Below are 15,501 nucleotides of genomic sequence, written 5' to 3'. Positions count from 1 at the left end.
ATACATCAAGAAAAGTGACCAAGTCAGTGACAGGAACTCAAGAAAGTGTTGTTAGAACCACACAGTACCTGACCACCACGTCAAAGAATGAAGAGTCTGACAGAGCAAATTCCCAGAAAGGAACTGAGTCTGGAGTTATGAGTAAATAGAAGTGGATACCAAGCACTAAAGAAATAAAATAAGGCCAGCATTGCTCAAGAGAAAAACTCAGAGGAAGGGAATAACTGCAATACAACTATAAAATAGCCCTGGTGAAAAAAAAAATGACTTGTCTACAAGGAATACAAGGGTAAAAGAAGTTAAGCAAAAGTTTAAAAAGTAAAATTGTGAATGAAATAAGAGATGAAAGAAAGAAATGGGAGGAAAAAAAAAAAGCTTAGAACAGAAGATACAAGACTTTATCTAGGTTTAGAATGCCCTAAACAGACTGCTTGAGATAATGAGAAATCTTATAACAAACACCAAAAGATTGAAAAAATAGAAGAAAATATTGATATCAAAGATCAACTGACCTGGAAAACAAGTCAAGGAGAAATATTAAGAAATCATCAGATACTCTAGCCAAATTCATGCCACTCCCTCCTCCAAAGCTGGGTATCATATTTCAGAAAAATTAAGAAAGATTGCCCAGTATCTATTATACCTAGAGGGAAAAGTAAAAATATAAAAATAAATTAGTTACCTCCTGAAAAAAATCCCAAAGCAAAAGCTCCCAGAAATGTTGTTGTTTTTTTAATGCTGTAAGCAGCCACAATAAAGTACATATCTTTATTCCCAGCTACTAGAGAGTCTGAGGCTGGTGAATTTCTTGAATTTGAGAGTTCTGAGCCACAATGGATTATGTAGATAGGGTATCTACACTAAGTTCTGCACCATTATGGTGACTTTTTGGGACAGGGGAAAGGGGAGGAACCAGGTTGCCCAAGGATGAGCAAACCAGCCCAGATGAGAAATGTAAGAAAACAAAACTCCTGTGCCTGTAAGACCTATGAATTACCCCTACATTTACAGCCTGGGTGAGATAGGGGACCCAATCTTTAATTTTTTTTTTAAAGACAGAAATCAGTCAGAATCACCAAGGTCTGGTAGTGACTACTATCAAGGAGAGAAAATCTTGGAACATAATATTTCAGAAGGCAAAAGATAAAAGCTTACAACCAAGAATAACACAATGCTGTATATAATCCTGTGGGTGTAAGGTTGTGGAAATGGGTCTTCCATAGAAAAGTAAACATTTAAGCATACCTGAAGACAATACCAGAGCTGAATAGAAACTGAAATATAAACACAGAAAGTGAAAGAAACCTAGGAAGATTTATTTTATTTGAGCAACTAGAATTGACTAAATGGTGATAAAGTGCTTATATTATAAAAAGGGGAAAAGAAACAAATGTTCCTTCAAAATACTAAAATAAAGAGTCACATAGGGAATTTAGACAAAGTAATTGAGAGTGACTGTGTTCTGTTTTGATGATCTTAAGACTTCCTTATGAAAGAAAGGAAGGTAAAAGGATTTACTATGTCATATAAGTGGGGGTACAGGAGCATAGCAAAATAGAAGAAATATAGGGAGCAGGAATCACATGAATCTCATTTTCATTTGATCCAGACCAAGGAAAGTTGAACATACATATACATACTCAGAGTTGGTTGTAATAATGCATTAAACTCAACAGGAAAACAAATTAATTATATAGGGGAAGAGAAAAAGAGGGGTTTAAGAGGGAGGGGAATGTCAGAGAAAGTAAATCTCAAGCACAAATGAACTTCGCAAGGTTAGACCTTGAAGGAAGGATTAAAAAGAAAGTGTAAGAACAAGTGTCTGGAGTCAGGCTAGGGGGAAGAGAGGATGGCCAATGGAGGAGACTCAATAGTTAGAACTTATGTAGTTCTTTAAGATTCACAAAAGTAAGCAATGCACCATACAGGCATTGCTTACTTTTGAACAATACACGTATTATATGAATGTGTACGTATTGTGTTTACATATATCATCTCTGTTCATCCTCACAGCAATCCTGGAAGGTATGTGTTGTTATTATCCCCATTTTATAGATGAGGAAACTTAGGCTGTGAGAGTTTGAACAACTCTCGCAGGATCACACAGCTAAGTGAGTGTTTGAGGTGGTATTTTAACTTAGATCTTCCTATTTTCCAAGTCTAGCATTCTATTTAATGTCACCAATCTGCCTTACTTCAACTACAGATTACTGATTTTGATCATATTCCTTTTCTTTCACCAACATCTTCTCTGCAAAGATGGAGCAGGGAACAAAGAAAGGAAAAAATATAAGATAGTGGGGAGTTCACATTTAGCAGTTGTAACTGTGAATGTGAATGGGATGAACTCACGAAGAAGAGAGGACAGCAGAATGAATTAAAAATCAGATGTCAGCAATATGTTATTTAGAAGAAACATATTTTGAAACATATGCTTCAAAGAGAGATAAATTAAGGTGCTGCCCTAAAACATATTATGCTTAAGGTTAACTCAGAAAAGGGAATGTATTATTCATGATCTAAGATAAGACAACTATAAAAATAGATGAGTTTAAAAGAGATACACAGAGAAATTACATTATGTTTAGAGGCAAAAAAAACCATTGAAATAATACCAATAATTATAAATGATAACTAATATGTTTTTAAAGTGCTTTATATATTGTTTTATTTTAACAGCTATCTTTACATTCCAAGGAGGAAAAGTTAATTGAATTATAAGGAAAAGTAGATAGCAGAATAATAATGGCTACCAACTTCAGTATCTCCTTTTTGGATGTAGATTAACAAAAAGTTTAATAAGAAAGAAGTTAATCAACTGAATAGAACTTTAGAAAAGTTACTTGTGATAGATCTCTGGCAGTTATTCAATGGGAACAGAAAGGAGTACATATACCTTTTTTCTTTTACTGGCACTTTTACACAAATTAACTATGTTAGTTCATAAACATCTCATAAACATAGAAAAGCAGAAAGAGGTGACTTATTTACTTTCCACAAGGCAATAATATTATACTCAATGTAAAAAGACCTTTGAAGAAAGAGTTTAAATTTAAATGAAGCCTAAATGCTCCTAAAGAACTGGTGGTCAAATAACAAATTATAGAAACAACAGATAATTTTATCAGATAAAATATAGAAAATGAGAAAATATAACCAGACTTTTAGGATACAGCCAAAGCAGTTCCAAAGAGAAAATTTTTGTCTCTAAGTGCTTTGATCAACAAAAAAGGGTCAGTGAATTGGGCATGCAATCAAAATAGCTAGAATAAACACCAAAAAATCCATCTAAATGTCCAAATAGAAATTCTGAAAGTTATTGAAAAGTTTTACAAAATTTAAAACAAAGAAAATCATTGAATTAATTATTAAACTAGGATAATTAGTTATTTATTTTGATGACTTTATGAGAAATCAAGAAATTATAAAACAGAACCAGAAGAATGAAAAGAATAGAAATATCTCATTGGAAAAACCACTGACCTGGAAAATAGATCCTGGAGAGGTAATTTAAAAATTATTGGACTACCTGAAATCCATGATTAAAAAAAAGAGCCTGGACATCATCTTTCAAGAAATTATCAAGAAAACTGCCCTGATATTCTAGAACCAGAGGGTAAAATAGAGATTGAAAGAATCCATCAGTTACCTCCAGAAAGAGATCCTAAAAGGAAAGCTCCTAGGAATATTGTAGCCAAATTCCAGAGTTCCTTGGTCAAGGAGAAAATATTGCAAGCATCTAGAAAGAAACAATTCAAATGTTGTGGAAATACAATCAGGATAACACAAGGTCTAGCAGCTTCTATGTTAAGGAATCAAAGGGCTTAGAATATGATATTCCAGAGGTCAGAGGAGCTAACATTAAAACCAAGAATCAGTTACCCAACAAAACTGAGTATAATCTTTCAGGGGAAAAAATTGACATTCGGTGAAATAGAGGACTTTCTTTTTTTATTTTAAATTATTTTATTTGTTTTCAGTTTTCTACAATCACTTTCACATATCTTAGATTTTTTCCTCTCTCCCTCTCTTTCCTCCCTACCTCCCTACTCCCTCTCTGAGAGGGCATTCAATCTTACATAAGTTCTACTTCTGTTAAATACATTTTCACCTTAGTCATGTTGCATAGAAGGATTAAAATGCATGGGAGAAACCATAAAGCAAAACAAAACATAGCACAAGAGAAAATGGTCTGCTTCCTTCTGCGATCCAATTCCATAGTTCTTTCTCTGGATGTGGAAGGCATTTTGCCTCTAGAGTGCATTGGGAATTTTTTAGGTCCTTGCATTGCTGTGAAGGACTAAGTTTACCACAAAAATTCCTTGCACACTGTGGTTGTTGCTGCGTACAAAGTTCTCCTGGTTCTGCTCCTTTCACTTAGCATCAGATCATATAAGTCTTTCCAGGCCTCTCTGGAGTCTTCTTGTTCATCATTTCTTATAGCACAATAGTATTCCATTACATTCATATACCATGAATAAATTTTCAGCTATTCCCCAACTGATGGGCATCTCCTTGATTTCCAGTTTTGGGTCACCACAAAGAGAGCTGCTATAAATATTTTTGTACATGTGGGACCCTTGCCCATTTTTATGATCTCTTGGGGATACAGTCCTATAAGCGATATTGCTGGGTCAAAGAGTGTGCACATTTTTGCAGCCCTCTGGATATAGTTCGAAATTGCTCCCCAGAATGTTTGGATCAGCTCACAGCTCCACCAACAATGAATTAGTATTCCAACTCTCCCACATCTTCTCCAACATTTATCATTTTCCTGTTTTGTCATGTTAGCCAATATGGTAGGTGTGATGTGGTACCTCAGAGTTGTTTTGATTTGCATCTCTAATCAGTAGTGATTTAGAGCATTTTTTCATATGTCTATAAGTAGCTTTAATTTCTTCCTCTGAAAACTGCCTGTTCATATCCTTTGACCATGTATCAATTGGGGAATGACTTGTATTTTTGTAAGTTTGACTCGGTTCTCTATATATTTTAGAAATGAAGTCTTTATCGTAGACATTAGTTGCAAAAATTCTTTCCCAGTTTTCTGCTTCCCTCCTAATTTTGGTTGCATTGGGTTTGTTTGGAAATAAGAGGACTTTGAAGCATTCTTGATGAAAAGATCAGAGCTGAAAAGAAAATTTGATTATCAAATACAAGAATCAAGAGAAATATGATCTACATAAATAATTTAATAGAGTTGATGGAATTGGGAACTGTACTCTGGTCTCTCTTGTCCCTACCTCATTTGCTTCTTGGCTTCTTCTTACTCTTTTCTCAGTTAGTTATTGCTCAGGTAATACAAATTAAATTTAATAATTTAAAAGTCAATGTAATCCACTGGAAAAAATCACATCATACACTTTAGTGCCAAATTTAAATTATGTTTTGATTACTCCTAGTTCTTAGTAATTTATATTACATGAATTATAAAATCATAGGTTTACAATTGGAACAGGTCACCTGGTCTAATAGCTGAGGTAACTGAGGTCCTAAGAATTAGATGACTTTCCCAAGATCTTAGAAGCAGTAAGCATCAAAGTTATTTGAATCTAGGTCCTTGACTTTTTTGATTTCCTCTATACCTCCCTTCATCCTCTCATTTCTCATTAGCCCTGGTAATTAGAAGGCTTGACTTTGAACATCAATTCAAGTCAAATTGGCTCTTATTTCTCTCCAAATTAATAAATGTGAGTACTTAAAGGATCATACCACTATTTTAACCCCTCCTTCTAAGTTTTCATCAGAATCTTTGGCATATTCATTCTCATTTTCCCTTTGACTTTTTCAAAATTTCCCTTTTTCACTTGGGGGAAACAGAGGTTAGCATCTTTCAAATTATCACCTTTCTTTGTGTCTTTTCTTGCCTTATGTAATAGTGTCAGCAATAAGAGGATTTTGTTCTTGATATTGCCTTATTCAGTCACTTTTTTTTATTTTTCAAATACCAACTTATACCACCAAGGTCATGGTAATGTTCAGATTTCTTATAAAAGCCATTTTAATTTTAAATTAAACTTTAATTTAAACATTAATCCTTCATAATTTTTGTCTTTACCCTTTTCTGTTGATATGCTTCAAAGAAGCAGTGATGCCATTAGTGTGGGTCAGAAATCCTCAGCAATCAGTCTTCTGGTGATGAGCCTCTCTGTCATACTCAGATGACAGCTTTGCCAGCTTCAAAGAATCTTTCAGAGCTATTTCTCCTCTAACATAGGCATGTAAACTTAAGTCATCTCCTAATACAAAATAGTGAAGCTAAACCTGTAGTGGTAGGTTAGTGGGATAATTTAAATCCACTTATTAAGGTGATGATTAGGTCTTAATCATCTCAACATCTGAATTTATTGGGAAACAATTATGAGCTTAAACAAGTCTTCAGCTTTTATAGTTTTGTATGAGAGTATATGTGTAAATATGTACATATACACTTTTATATGTACTACATTAAAGATAAAGGGAAATGAAAATAGAAAAGAGTCATAGGAATGAACCATTAGTAAGAGAATCTATCAATATTCCTCCTTGTAGTGATCTAATGAAATCATCAGTCAAAAACAATTTAACTCATATTGTTGGAAGACTTGATAATTGTTACGGTTTCTCTACCCTACTGACTTCTGGGCTGTTTTTCTTTTAGGAATTACATACATGTATCTAAGTTACAATACTTGAACATCAATACCTTTACTGCACTGTGTTAAATTTTAGTTCTTTCTAGTTCTTGAAGGTCATATCAACAATTAAAATTTATTCATTTTATTGTACTGAAGGATTTTTATGAGTAATTAAATTTCTATTCATATGCATTGTGCATTCCTTGGCAAGACAAAATCTGTCATTTTCCCTCATTTCTCCAACTACCCTTTCTTCCCTCCAAAAAAATAATGGCAAATCTAATAAGCTAATGATGTAGGAATTCTCTGCCTTTTGTTCATTTAATAAAATTGTGGCCTAAATTTACTGGAAAATAGGTCTTGTATTTCTGACAAAATATAGCATTTATAATTTGTAATAACTTCATAAATTTTACCTTGTAAATTCAACTAGAACCTCACCTGTGAAATACTTGGTCTATCTGGAGGACTATAAGAAATTTTTCTCTTTTTTGAGTATTTGTCTTTGATTTAGTGATTGCGGTCTTTCTAGGACAAAACAATATACAGTGAAAGCTTATTGCAGCTTTGAAAACTGTAGAAATGATCAGTACAATGACTATTCATGATTCCAGAGGACTAATGATGAAACATGGTATCTGATTTAGGGTACAGAATGTAAATACATATGCACACATACACACAGCCAGTGAAGGAATTTGTTTGCTTGACTATATTTTTAATTTATTTTCAGTGTCCTGCAATCACTACCATACAACCTAGATTTTTTCTTTCTCTCCCTCCCCCTCCTTTCCCCCCACTTTCCCTTTCTTCCCCCCTACTTCCCTGCTTCCTCCCCAAGACAGCATACAATTTTATATAGGTTCTACAATACATTCCTGTTAAATACATTTTCACCATAGTCATGTTGTATAGAAGAATTAAAATGAATGGGAGAAATCATATAACAAACCAAAACATAATACAAAAGAAAATGATCTGCTACAATTTGCGATTGAATTCCATAGTTCTTTCTCAGGATGTGGAAGGCATTTTGCCTTAAAAGACTATTGGGAATTTTTTAAGTCCTAGCATTGCGATGAAGTTCTAAGTCTACTAGAAAAAGTCCTCACACACTGTGATTGTTGCTGTGTACAAAATTCTCCTAGTTCTGCTCCTTTTGCTCAGCATCAGATCATATAATTGACTGCATCTTTTTAATAAGGAATTTGTCTTTTTTTTTCCAATGGAGAGTAGGATGGAGAAAATGGATTTCTGTTAATTTTATAAAAACTGAGAAGTGGAAAAGAGTGCTACAGATGTGGTATGTTCCATGCACTTTAAGATGAGGTCTTTATATTATTACTTTTATCTAATTGTTTTACTTTGTTACAAGAGTCTTCTTACCTAGTAGGGATAATTTGTAAACGTCCGAAATATAAAAAGAAAACACATCAATAAAACTTAAAGAAAAGAGAAAGTCTGTGATGCAGCTGTTTTTCATATTCTAATAGTCTGTGACCTAGGAATAAGAATGCCACAAATTCTTGTGTAAAGTTGTTGTTGTTCAATCATTTTTAGTCGTGTCTGACTCTGTGGCCCCATTTGAGGTTTTCTTGGCAAAGATACTGGACGGATTTGACATTTCCTTCTCCAGTTCATTTTGCAGATGAGGAAACTGAGGCAAAGTGGGTTAAAGTGACTTGCCCAAGTTCACACAGCCACTAAGTGTCTGAGTCCAAATATGAACTCAGGAAGATGAATCTTCTGACTCCAGGCCTCTGTCCACTGTGCCACCTAGCTGCCCTAATCAAAATAAGTTAGTAGTTGTTTAACCTCCCTGTGCTTGTTTTTTCATCTTTAAAATGGTTATAATAATACCTCTCATTACCCATTTCACAAGGTGTTAATTAGAACACATGAAATTTTAGAAGTGAAAAACAAATCTTTTTAGGAGAGACAGTGAAATGGAAGGTGAGGTTGTAGTACATACCAAGATAAAGTGTTTTGATCTTCACTATGTCAGGGACCCATTGGCAATGTGGTGAAGCCTATGAACCCTTTCTCAGAATAATATTTATAAATGCATAAAATAAAATACATAGGACCAATTATGCTAAAGTTCGGTAATCAATATATTAAAGAAACAAGTTTGTAGAACCCAAGTTGAGAACCCCTTGAATTTGGAGAAATGGTGAGATAAGGGACCTAAAGATGACGCTGATGGTGGGGAAGTTTCTTAGTCTTTTGTTCAGTTTAGGGAATCTTCCTTTATCCAATCTAACATTAGGCATACTCTTGACATATAAATGATTTTATCACTGTAGTTTCTCCCCTCCCTTCCTGCATCTTTAATGCTCTTAAGTAGGAATAAAAAATTCTGAGAAACTAAGTGTGGTCAACGACTGGCACATCCAAAGACAACCATTTTCCCCCCTTAGAATCCTACACTTTTAGGTTTATCCAACCTGTGCTTTTGGAACTGAAGGCATTATAGCTATCCTATTTGCTCAAGATGCTAAAAAGTACAAACAAAAAAGTGACAAGCGCCTCCATAACTGGTCCTTTCAGTTTTTAACATAATAAGTAGTTTTTCCAAATATTTTTGTCTTTAATTCTTCCCTTTCTCAGACTAATTCAGAAATCAGTAAGCCTGTGCCAGTTTTTGGTTGGCTGCTGCTTGTCTTCTCACAGTTTTTTTTTTTTTTTTTGCTGTGGTAGAAGCATTTGACTACTAATTTTTCCATAATAGCTCATTTAGTTTTCTTTTTTGAGATGCATGTAAGTATGGGCACAGCTGGCATCCCTACTCTTCTGGGGAAGGCTGAGGCTTGTGAATTGCCTGAGCTCAGACGTTCTGAGATACAGTAGGGTTAAAGACCACTGAATGTCCACATTAAATCTGGCACCAGTACTGTGAGCCCCCAGGAATGGAGAACTACCAAGCTACCTAAAGGGGGGTAAACCAGCCCAGGTCAAAAATGGAGCAGTAATGGGATCAGGCCCACAAAAGACCATTATATTTCCAGCATAGGTGGAATAGGATGACCCAGTTTCTAATAAAAACAAAGTGGGGAGGAGGCAGAAACTGCCTCACCATAAATTTAACTTGAATATTTTCCCCTCATTGAAATACTGCCACAAACTTTGTAAAATACATATACCTATATAAAATACACCCAAACCTTTTAACGAACATAGTATATTTTCCTTAGAGAGAATATAAGTTAAAAAAACACACCAAAGAAGTGTTAAGAGATGATTCCAAAATTGATAGCAATGTATGGGCATTTTTACTGATTGCATTCTCATGAGAATATAAAATTGATATGCTGTGAACATTTTAAAAAAACACCTTAATCTGAACAGTACACCTACCCATTCTTAGATTATTTAGGAAACGGGTATTTGAGCATTGTTCTAAGTGCTACCTCATTAAAAAGCAAAGTCTTGATGCCCAAACACTAGTTAGAGATCCTGTGTGTGAGAAAGTAGATAAGAATAATTTCCTAAGAAATAAAAAGCTCATACTAACCAAGCATGGAAAGTGAATGTATTATGTTGAATTGGGGAGGATTACAGTACCATTTCATAGCTAGTGATTTTACCTACCTGGTTGTGGTCACTTCTGCTTTGTTTTCTTCTTTTCTCTCCTACCCTCTCATCTATCAAGCAAAAATTTATTGGATTTGTATGTCCAGGGCATTTCAGGTTATACCAACATATGTAAATTGGCTTCCCTGCCTGAAGGCAGGCACTTGTAGGTGAGAAAATGAATATATTATAAATAAGTATGATACAGGGCACAATATAAGGTGAAGACTATGTAATTGATACAAAATACTGTAGGAAGTGAGAAGGGAAAGATTATTTTTGCCTGAAGTAACAACAACTCATGTTTCTTTAAGGCTGGCAAAACATTTTCATTACAATAACCTTGGATTATCATCCGAATGTTTGTTGTAGTAAACTGAGGCTCAGGGAAATTAAGGGACTTATTATCAGTTGTACAAACAGTATGTAATCAGGAAATACTTTCTAGTGAATGTAACATTTATTTGAGCTAGACCTTGAAGACTGAAAACTTAGCTATCTGTGTTTGTCTTTCGTTGCCGAAGAAGACCCTACCATCAGAGAAATAATGACATGACTTGCATTTGACTTTGTTTTGAGTAAGGGAGGGCTGTGCAGGTCACCAACCTCACTTCTCCTCCAGAGACATCTGAATCCAGTGACAAGATATTCATCAGCATGACTACAGATGACCCAGGATGAGGCAGTTGGGGTTAAGCGACTTGCCCAAGGTCACACAGCTAGTGAGTGTCAAGTGTCTGAGGTGAGATTTGAACTCAGGTCCTCCTGACTCCTGCACTGGTCCTCTATCCACTGTACCACCTAGCTGCCCCTTAGCTATACTACTTAGCAAAAAGAAATATTTTTTCACAATATAAGATTGAAAATAGGTTAGGAAGGATAAGAATAAGAATGGAAAAAGTGGTATATGCTTAAATTCAACCAAGACCTTCCACAATAATTAAGACTTCAAAGGAAAAGAACTTTCTCCTTTCATAATATTTACTTCCTTTGAAATAAAGAGATTACTTATGCTGGTGTTTATCATAGAGTCACAGCTGTAGAACTGAAAGGGACCTCGGAGCCATCTTGTCCAGCTTCTTCATTTTATAGAAGAAACTGAGACTCCCAAATCCAAAGGTAGTAATCAGAGATGGGTTCTTTTGGATTTTAGATGGAGAATTTTCTCCTCTCCAGAGAGGGTTAAAAAGTTCATTTCATGGGAGTTAAATATAGAGATTCTTTGCTTTGTATAGTATGGAAGACATTCTGACAAAATTCTTATCAAATTCATCATCACCCACATCAGGCAAGTCTTCAGAAATACAGAAACCTTTCAGAATTCTACATTGTCTTTTCTCAGTGATACATACAAGGTGAACATCCCTTGCCTTCTTTTCCCCACCTGCAAAAATCTTAGTTATGATCACCCTGTTATCTAGATCCATATACATTTTTTGCATTCATTGGGAGCCCTGAATCCCCATACTTAATGGATTCCCAAGCTTCACTCGCCTCTTCTTTCCTGTTTTATCTTGGTTTTTATCGGAAGTATGTTATGATTGGTCAGCAGGTCTTAATTGTCTCTAACCATTGTAATCTGACCCTAGAGATTCCTAATTTTGAAACCTTATGGTAGCTAAAAAGATCAGGAATGAATTAAAAAAAAAAAGATTAGAGAAATTTAATATTGATAATTCCATTACTATATTATTAAATTGTTGTTAGAGCACAATTTCTATTCTGGCAGAGGTCAAGGAGACGTGCTCTTTAAGTAAATTTTTTTTACCATTATCAGAAACAGATTCCTGTGCTCGTTGGACCCATTAAGGTCCCTCTTAGGCATTAACACAAAAATTAACCCCAAATGTGGTTATAGACCAAGATGCGTTACATAGATCTTTTGAAAAATGAAGATTGGAAGAGGAAAGCAAAATATCTTGTGTTGTATTAGTTTACAGGAAAAGTAAAGTTAGGGAAAGGTTAAGAATAGTTCGAATTTAAGTAGTGAATTGTAATTATAAATTTTTCATAACAGTTTCAGAACTGTTTTTTTTTTTTTGAATCTCATTTGCACATTCATGATCAAAACACCCTCTCTGTCACCCATAAAGGGTTCAAGTTAGGCCATATGTCAATATGAAAGAAAATAGAGAGCAGGACTTTTGGAGAAATTTACTGATATTAATTTTATTATTAGATATTATACCGTCATGGAATGATGGAAAAAAGTGAACTTGGTCTCACAGATTTACTTGCAGTTGTCAGAACCAGAACTTTGAACTTGAACATAAAGACTGAAAGTCCAGTGTTTCCTCTACTTTACCATATTGCCTCTCATCAAAGAGTATGAGTTAAAGGTGTAGAGATATAAATATATTTCTTTTTAATATGCTAATTATTATGTTTGGATCCTTTCAGCATAGACACCCTGCTGACTTTTTTTCCCGTGTAGTAGTGATTCTATTGGTTTAATGTTTGAAAAAGTGGCTTTGTTAATTCACAATGATTTTGGATTATTTACTTATGTCAGATCTAGCAGACAATACACTTAGTTTCTAATGAACGAAGACATGTTTTTACAAACAGAGAGCTGTTGAAATGTGACAGAAGGAAATTTTCCTGGATTTACTCCAGAGTTGGAACAAGATATGTGGCTGTGTAATGTGATGAGTTTACAAGATTTCAAAAATATGAGAAGTCAAAAATTTGATCAGATGCCATAAACCTATACTGCTATTTAATCTTGAACTCAAGCATTTTATTTCATTTGAAACACTATGATTTAAAACAGGCATTATGACATAGAAACTTAAACTTATGCTGCATAAAGGACTCACTGTTTTGGAGCTTATCCCTATTTTGAGGTTTGTAGTTTCTGGATGGAATGGGACGTTTTACATGATTAACCCACAGTTTGAAAAGAACTTGATTTGTTAGGGTCTTTTTGTATTTTAAAAAACATTTTAAATTAAAAAAACCCTAAACTTCTTGAGTTTTCACAACATGGGACTCTCATTCAGGAGACTAGTTCATAACATATGACCACAATTATAGCCAAATCACCCCTCCCATTTATATTCTTAAAATGTGTGTCAACATGAATACTTGGAAAGGATTTAAAAATTCCTGAGGACTCAAATTATATTATTCCTCCAACCTGATCCTTCTAACTTCGTACTTCTTCCACTGTTCCCAGTTGGATGGAAATCGTAAGCAGTAAGTGAATTCCTGTTGCAACCCAACCAATCCTCCATCTCTTTCTCTTGTGGAACCAACAGAAGTGCTTTTACATTTTGCTCTCTATGCAGATTGGATATGCTTATAGTATTAAAATTAACTTTGGAACTTACATGAAATCAATGTAATTGGAAATAGCAGGAACTTGAGAATTGCATAAGGTTTTATATGGAATTTTGGATTTAAATGTTCTGTGCTTTCAAATAAAAGTTGAAAGTGATGTTAACATTATATCTATTCTGCTTTTGAAAGTATGATTAGAAGAGTGCAAGTAGAATGTGAATAAACAAAAAGACTCTTTTTAATGATAATATTTTCCCTTTTTTCCCATTTTCTCTACCTGATACAGAATGTGATAAATTGAGGAGAGATGGTTATCGAAGCTCTCAGTACTACTCTCAGGGACCAACTTTCTCTAAATCTAGCTTGGCCTGTGACACCTATAAAGACGAAGATGAAGAAAGTGATCTCAAGGTAAAGTCATAAACCAAGTGAATATCTCAATGACATTACCTGATCTTAAATTTGACTATGTACTTGGAACTATTTCCAAACAATGTAAAATAGTAAAAAAAAAAAGTCTAGATTTTCAAGTTAGACAACATGGGTTCAGATCCTTGCTCTGCAATTTACTAAGTCTAATATAAGCAAATTATTGGAAATCTTAGTGCCTTCATTTTTCCCACCTGCAAAATAATGGTTCTCTAATATCCTTTCCACATTTAAATCTTAAATAGGCCATGTACTTTATATTGACTAAGAATAAAGATTAGACTGGTCTATAGCATAGAGTAACAGTGTAGTCTAATGCTCTTTTATGCTTGGGGTTTGGTTTCTTTGTAATTTCTGTTATCTGATAATATCCTTGCTGTAATTTTTACTTATTAGTAAACATAAGTTTATTTTTAAGTCTGGAATGAGGATAAAGGTATGAAAGTTTGTGGGGATGTTGTCTTATTCAAAATGTTTTATATTAAAGTAGTATTAAATAACCCACTAATTACCCAAACAAAAGTTTGATTAGTTTTTTGTGGTTTTAGTCAGGGTTTAAAATCAACTTTAGGCTTTAAGGAGACTATGGCCAAAGTGATTTTGCTATAGACATAAATATAAAGATGTTTGGGCTAAGAGTCCATTAATGTCAGAAATGTCATATTTTTACAACCAAATAATTAAAATCAGAGTTAAATATGCTTACTAGTAACCTGTTTTTGTTTGTTTTTCAATACCATTGTTTAAATGGTCAGTTTTCATAAGAGTTTTATGTTTCTGATGCTTCATTTTCCTTGAAGGATTTTCTTTGATCTTGATATTTTATCCATGGCTTGGGTATACTAATAACCAATAGCTTTTGTTGGGTTGTAGAATATATTAAGACTTCATACACTGCAATCTAGTACAGATATCAAGGAAAACATAGTGATTTAATTTGTAGATTGTAGCCAAGAACTGTGTTCACCTCTACCAAAATTGGAAAACTGGGATTGATTGATTTCCACCCCACATCAATGGTGCACTGTACATGGATGGCATCTGTGTAGAGAAACTGCCTATATATTACAAATAAACGCAGTCTCATGGTAAAGAGGAACATGATTTCAAAAGTTTTAGATAATTGTGCTTGCACTGATAGGATGATGCTAGTGGATTCAGTTGTTTCCCAAGAAGTAAACAAGTATTTATTGTTTGCTGTGTGCAAGACAGTAAGCTATGTTCTGGGATACAAATGCAAGCAAATAGAAGTCCCATCCCTCAGCAAACTTATATTCTATTGAAAGAAGACAATGCAGGAAAAGGAGCTGAAAGATGGAGGACGATGAAGGGCACTTGGTGGCAAAGTTGAGATAGTCAGAAGTGGAACCAGGAGAAGGCTAAGGGATGGCTGGTTTCAATCCTTCCTCAAAATGAAAGTTCTGTGGGGAATGCAACAGTGGGAGGAGAGGGCCACTTCACCAATGGGAGAGGAAGGTCTCTTCCTGAGTCCGTTAGCTTTTCTCTATTTTACGAGCACAGAGCAGATCCCTTAACCCCAAACTGCTCACTTTTAATTGTGAGCTATTTTAAGAAAAACTGGTAGATGGAGATATACAAA

At 34.4% G+C, this 15,501-nt stretch overlaps 1 protein-coding gene across 8 annotated transcripts in view; it reads left to right on the top strand.

Moving 5' to 3' along the window:
- Positions 1 to 15,501, top strand: part of NHSL1 (NHS like 1) — a 290,898-nt gene that overhangs the window by 239,017 nt on the left and 36,380 nt on the right. For all 8 annotated transcript variants that reach the window (XM_072643441.1, XM_072643443.1, XM_072643442.1 and 5 more), the window contains one exon: positions 13,759 to 13,883. In XM_072643441.1, coding sequence (XP_072499542.1) covers positions 13,759 to 13,883 — 125 coding nt within the window. The remainder of the gene's footprint in view (positions 1 to 13,758; positions 13,884 to 15,501) is intronic.

This window comes from Notamacropus eugenii, chromosome 2 (genome assembly GCF_028372415.1).
Source record: "Notamacropus eugenii isolate mMacEug1 chromosome 2, mMacEug1.pri_v2, whole genome shotgun sequence".
NCBI classification, from domain to species: Eukaryota; Metazoa; Chordata; class Mammalia; order Diprotodontia; family Macropodidae; genus Notamacropus; species Notamacropus eugenii.
This window is presented reverse-complemented; position numbering and strand designations above follow the sequence as displayed.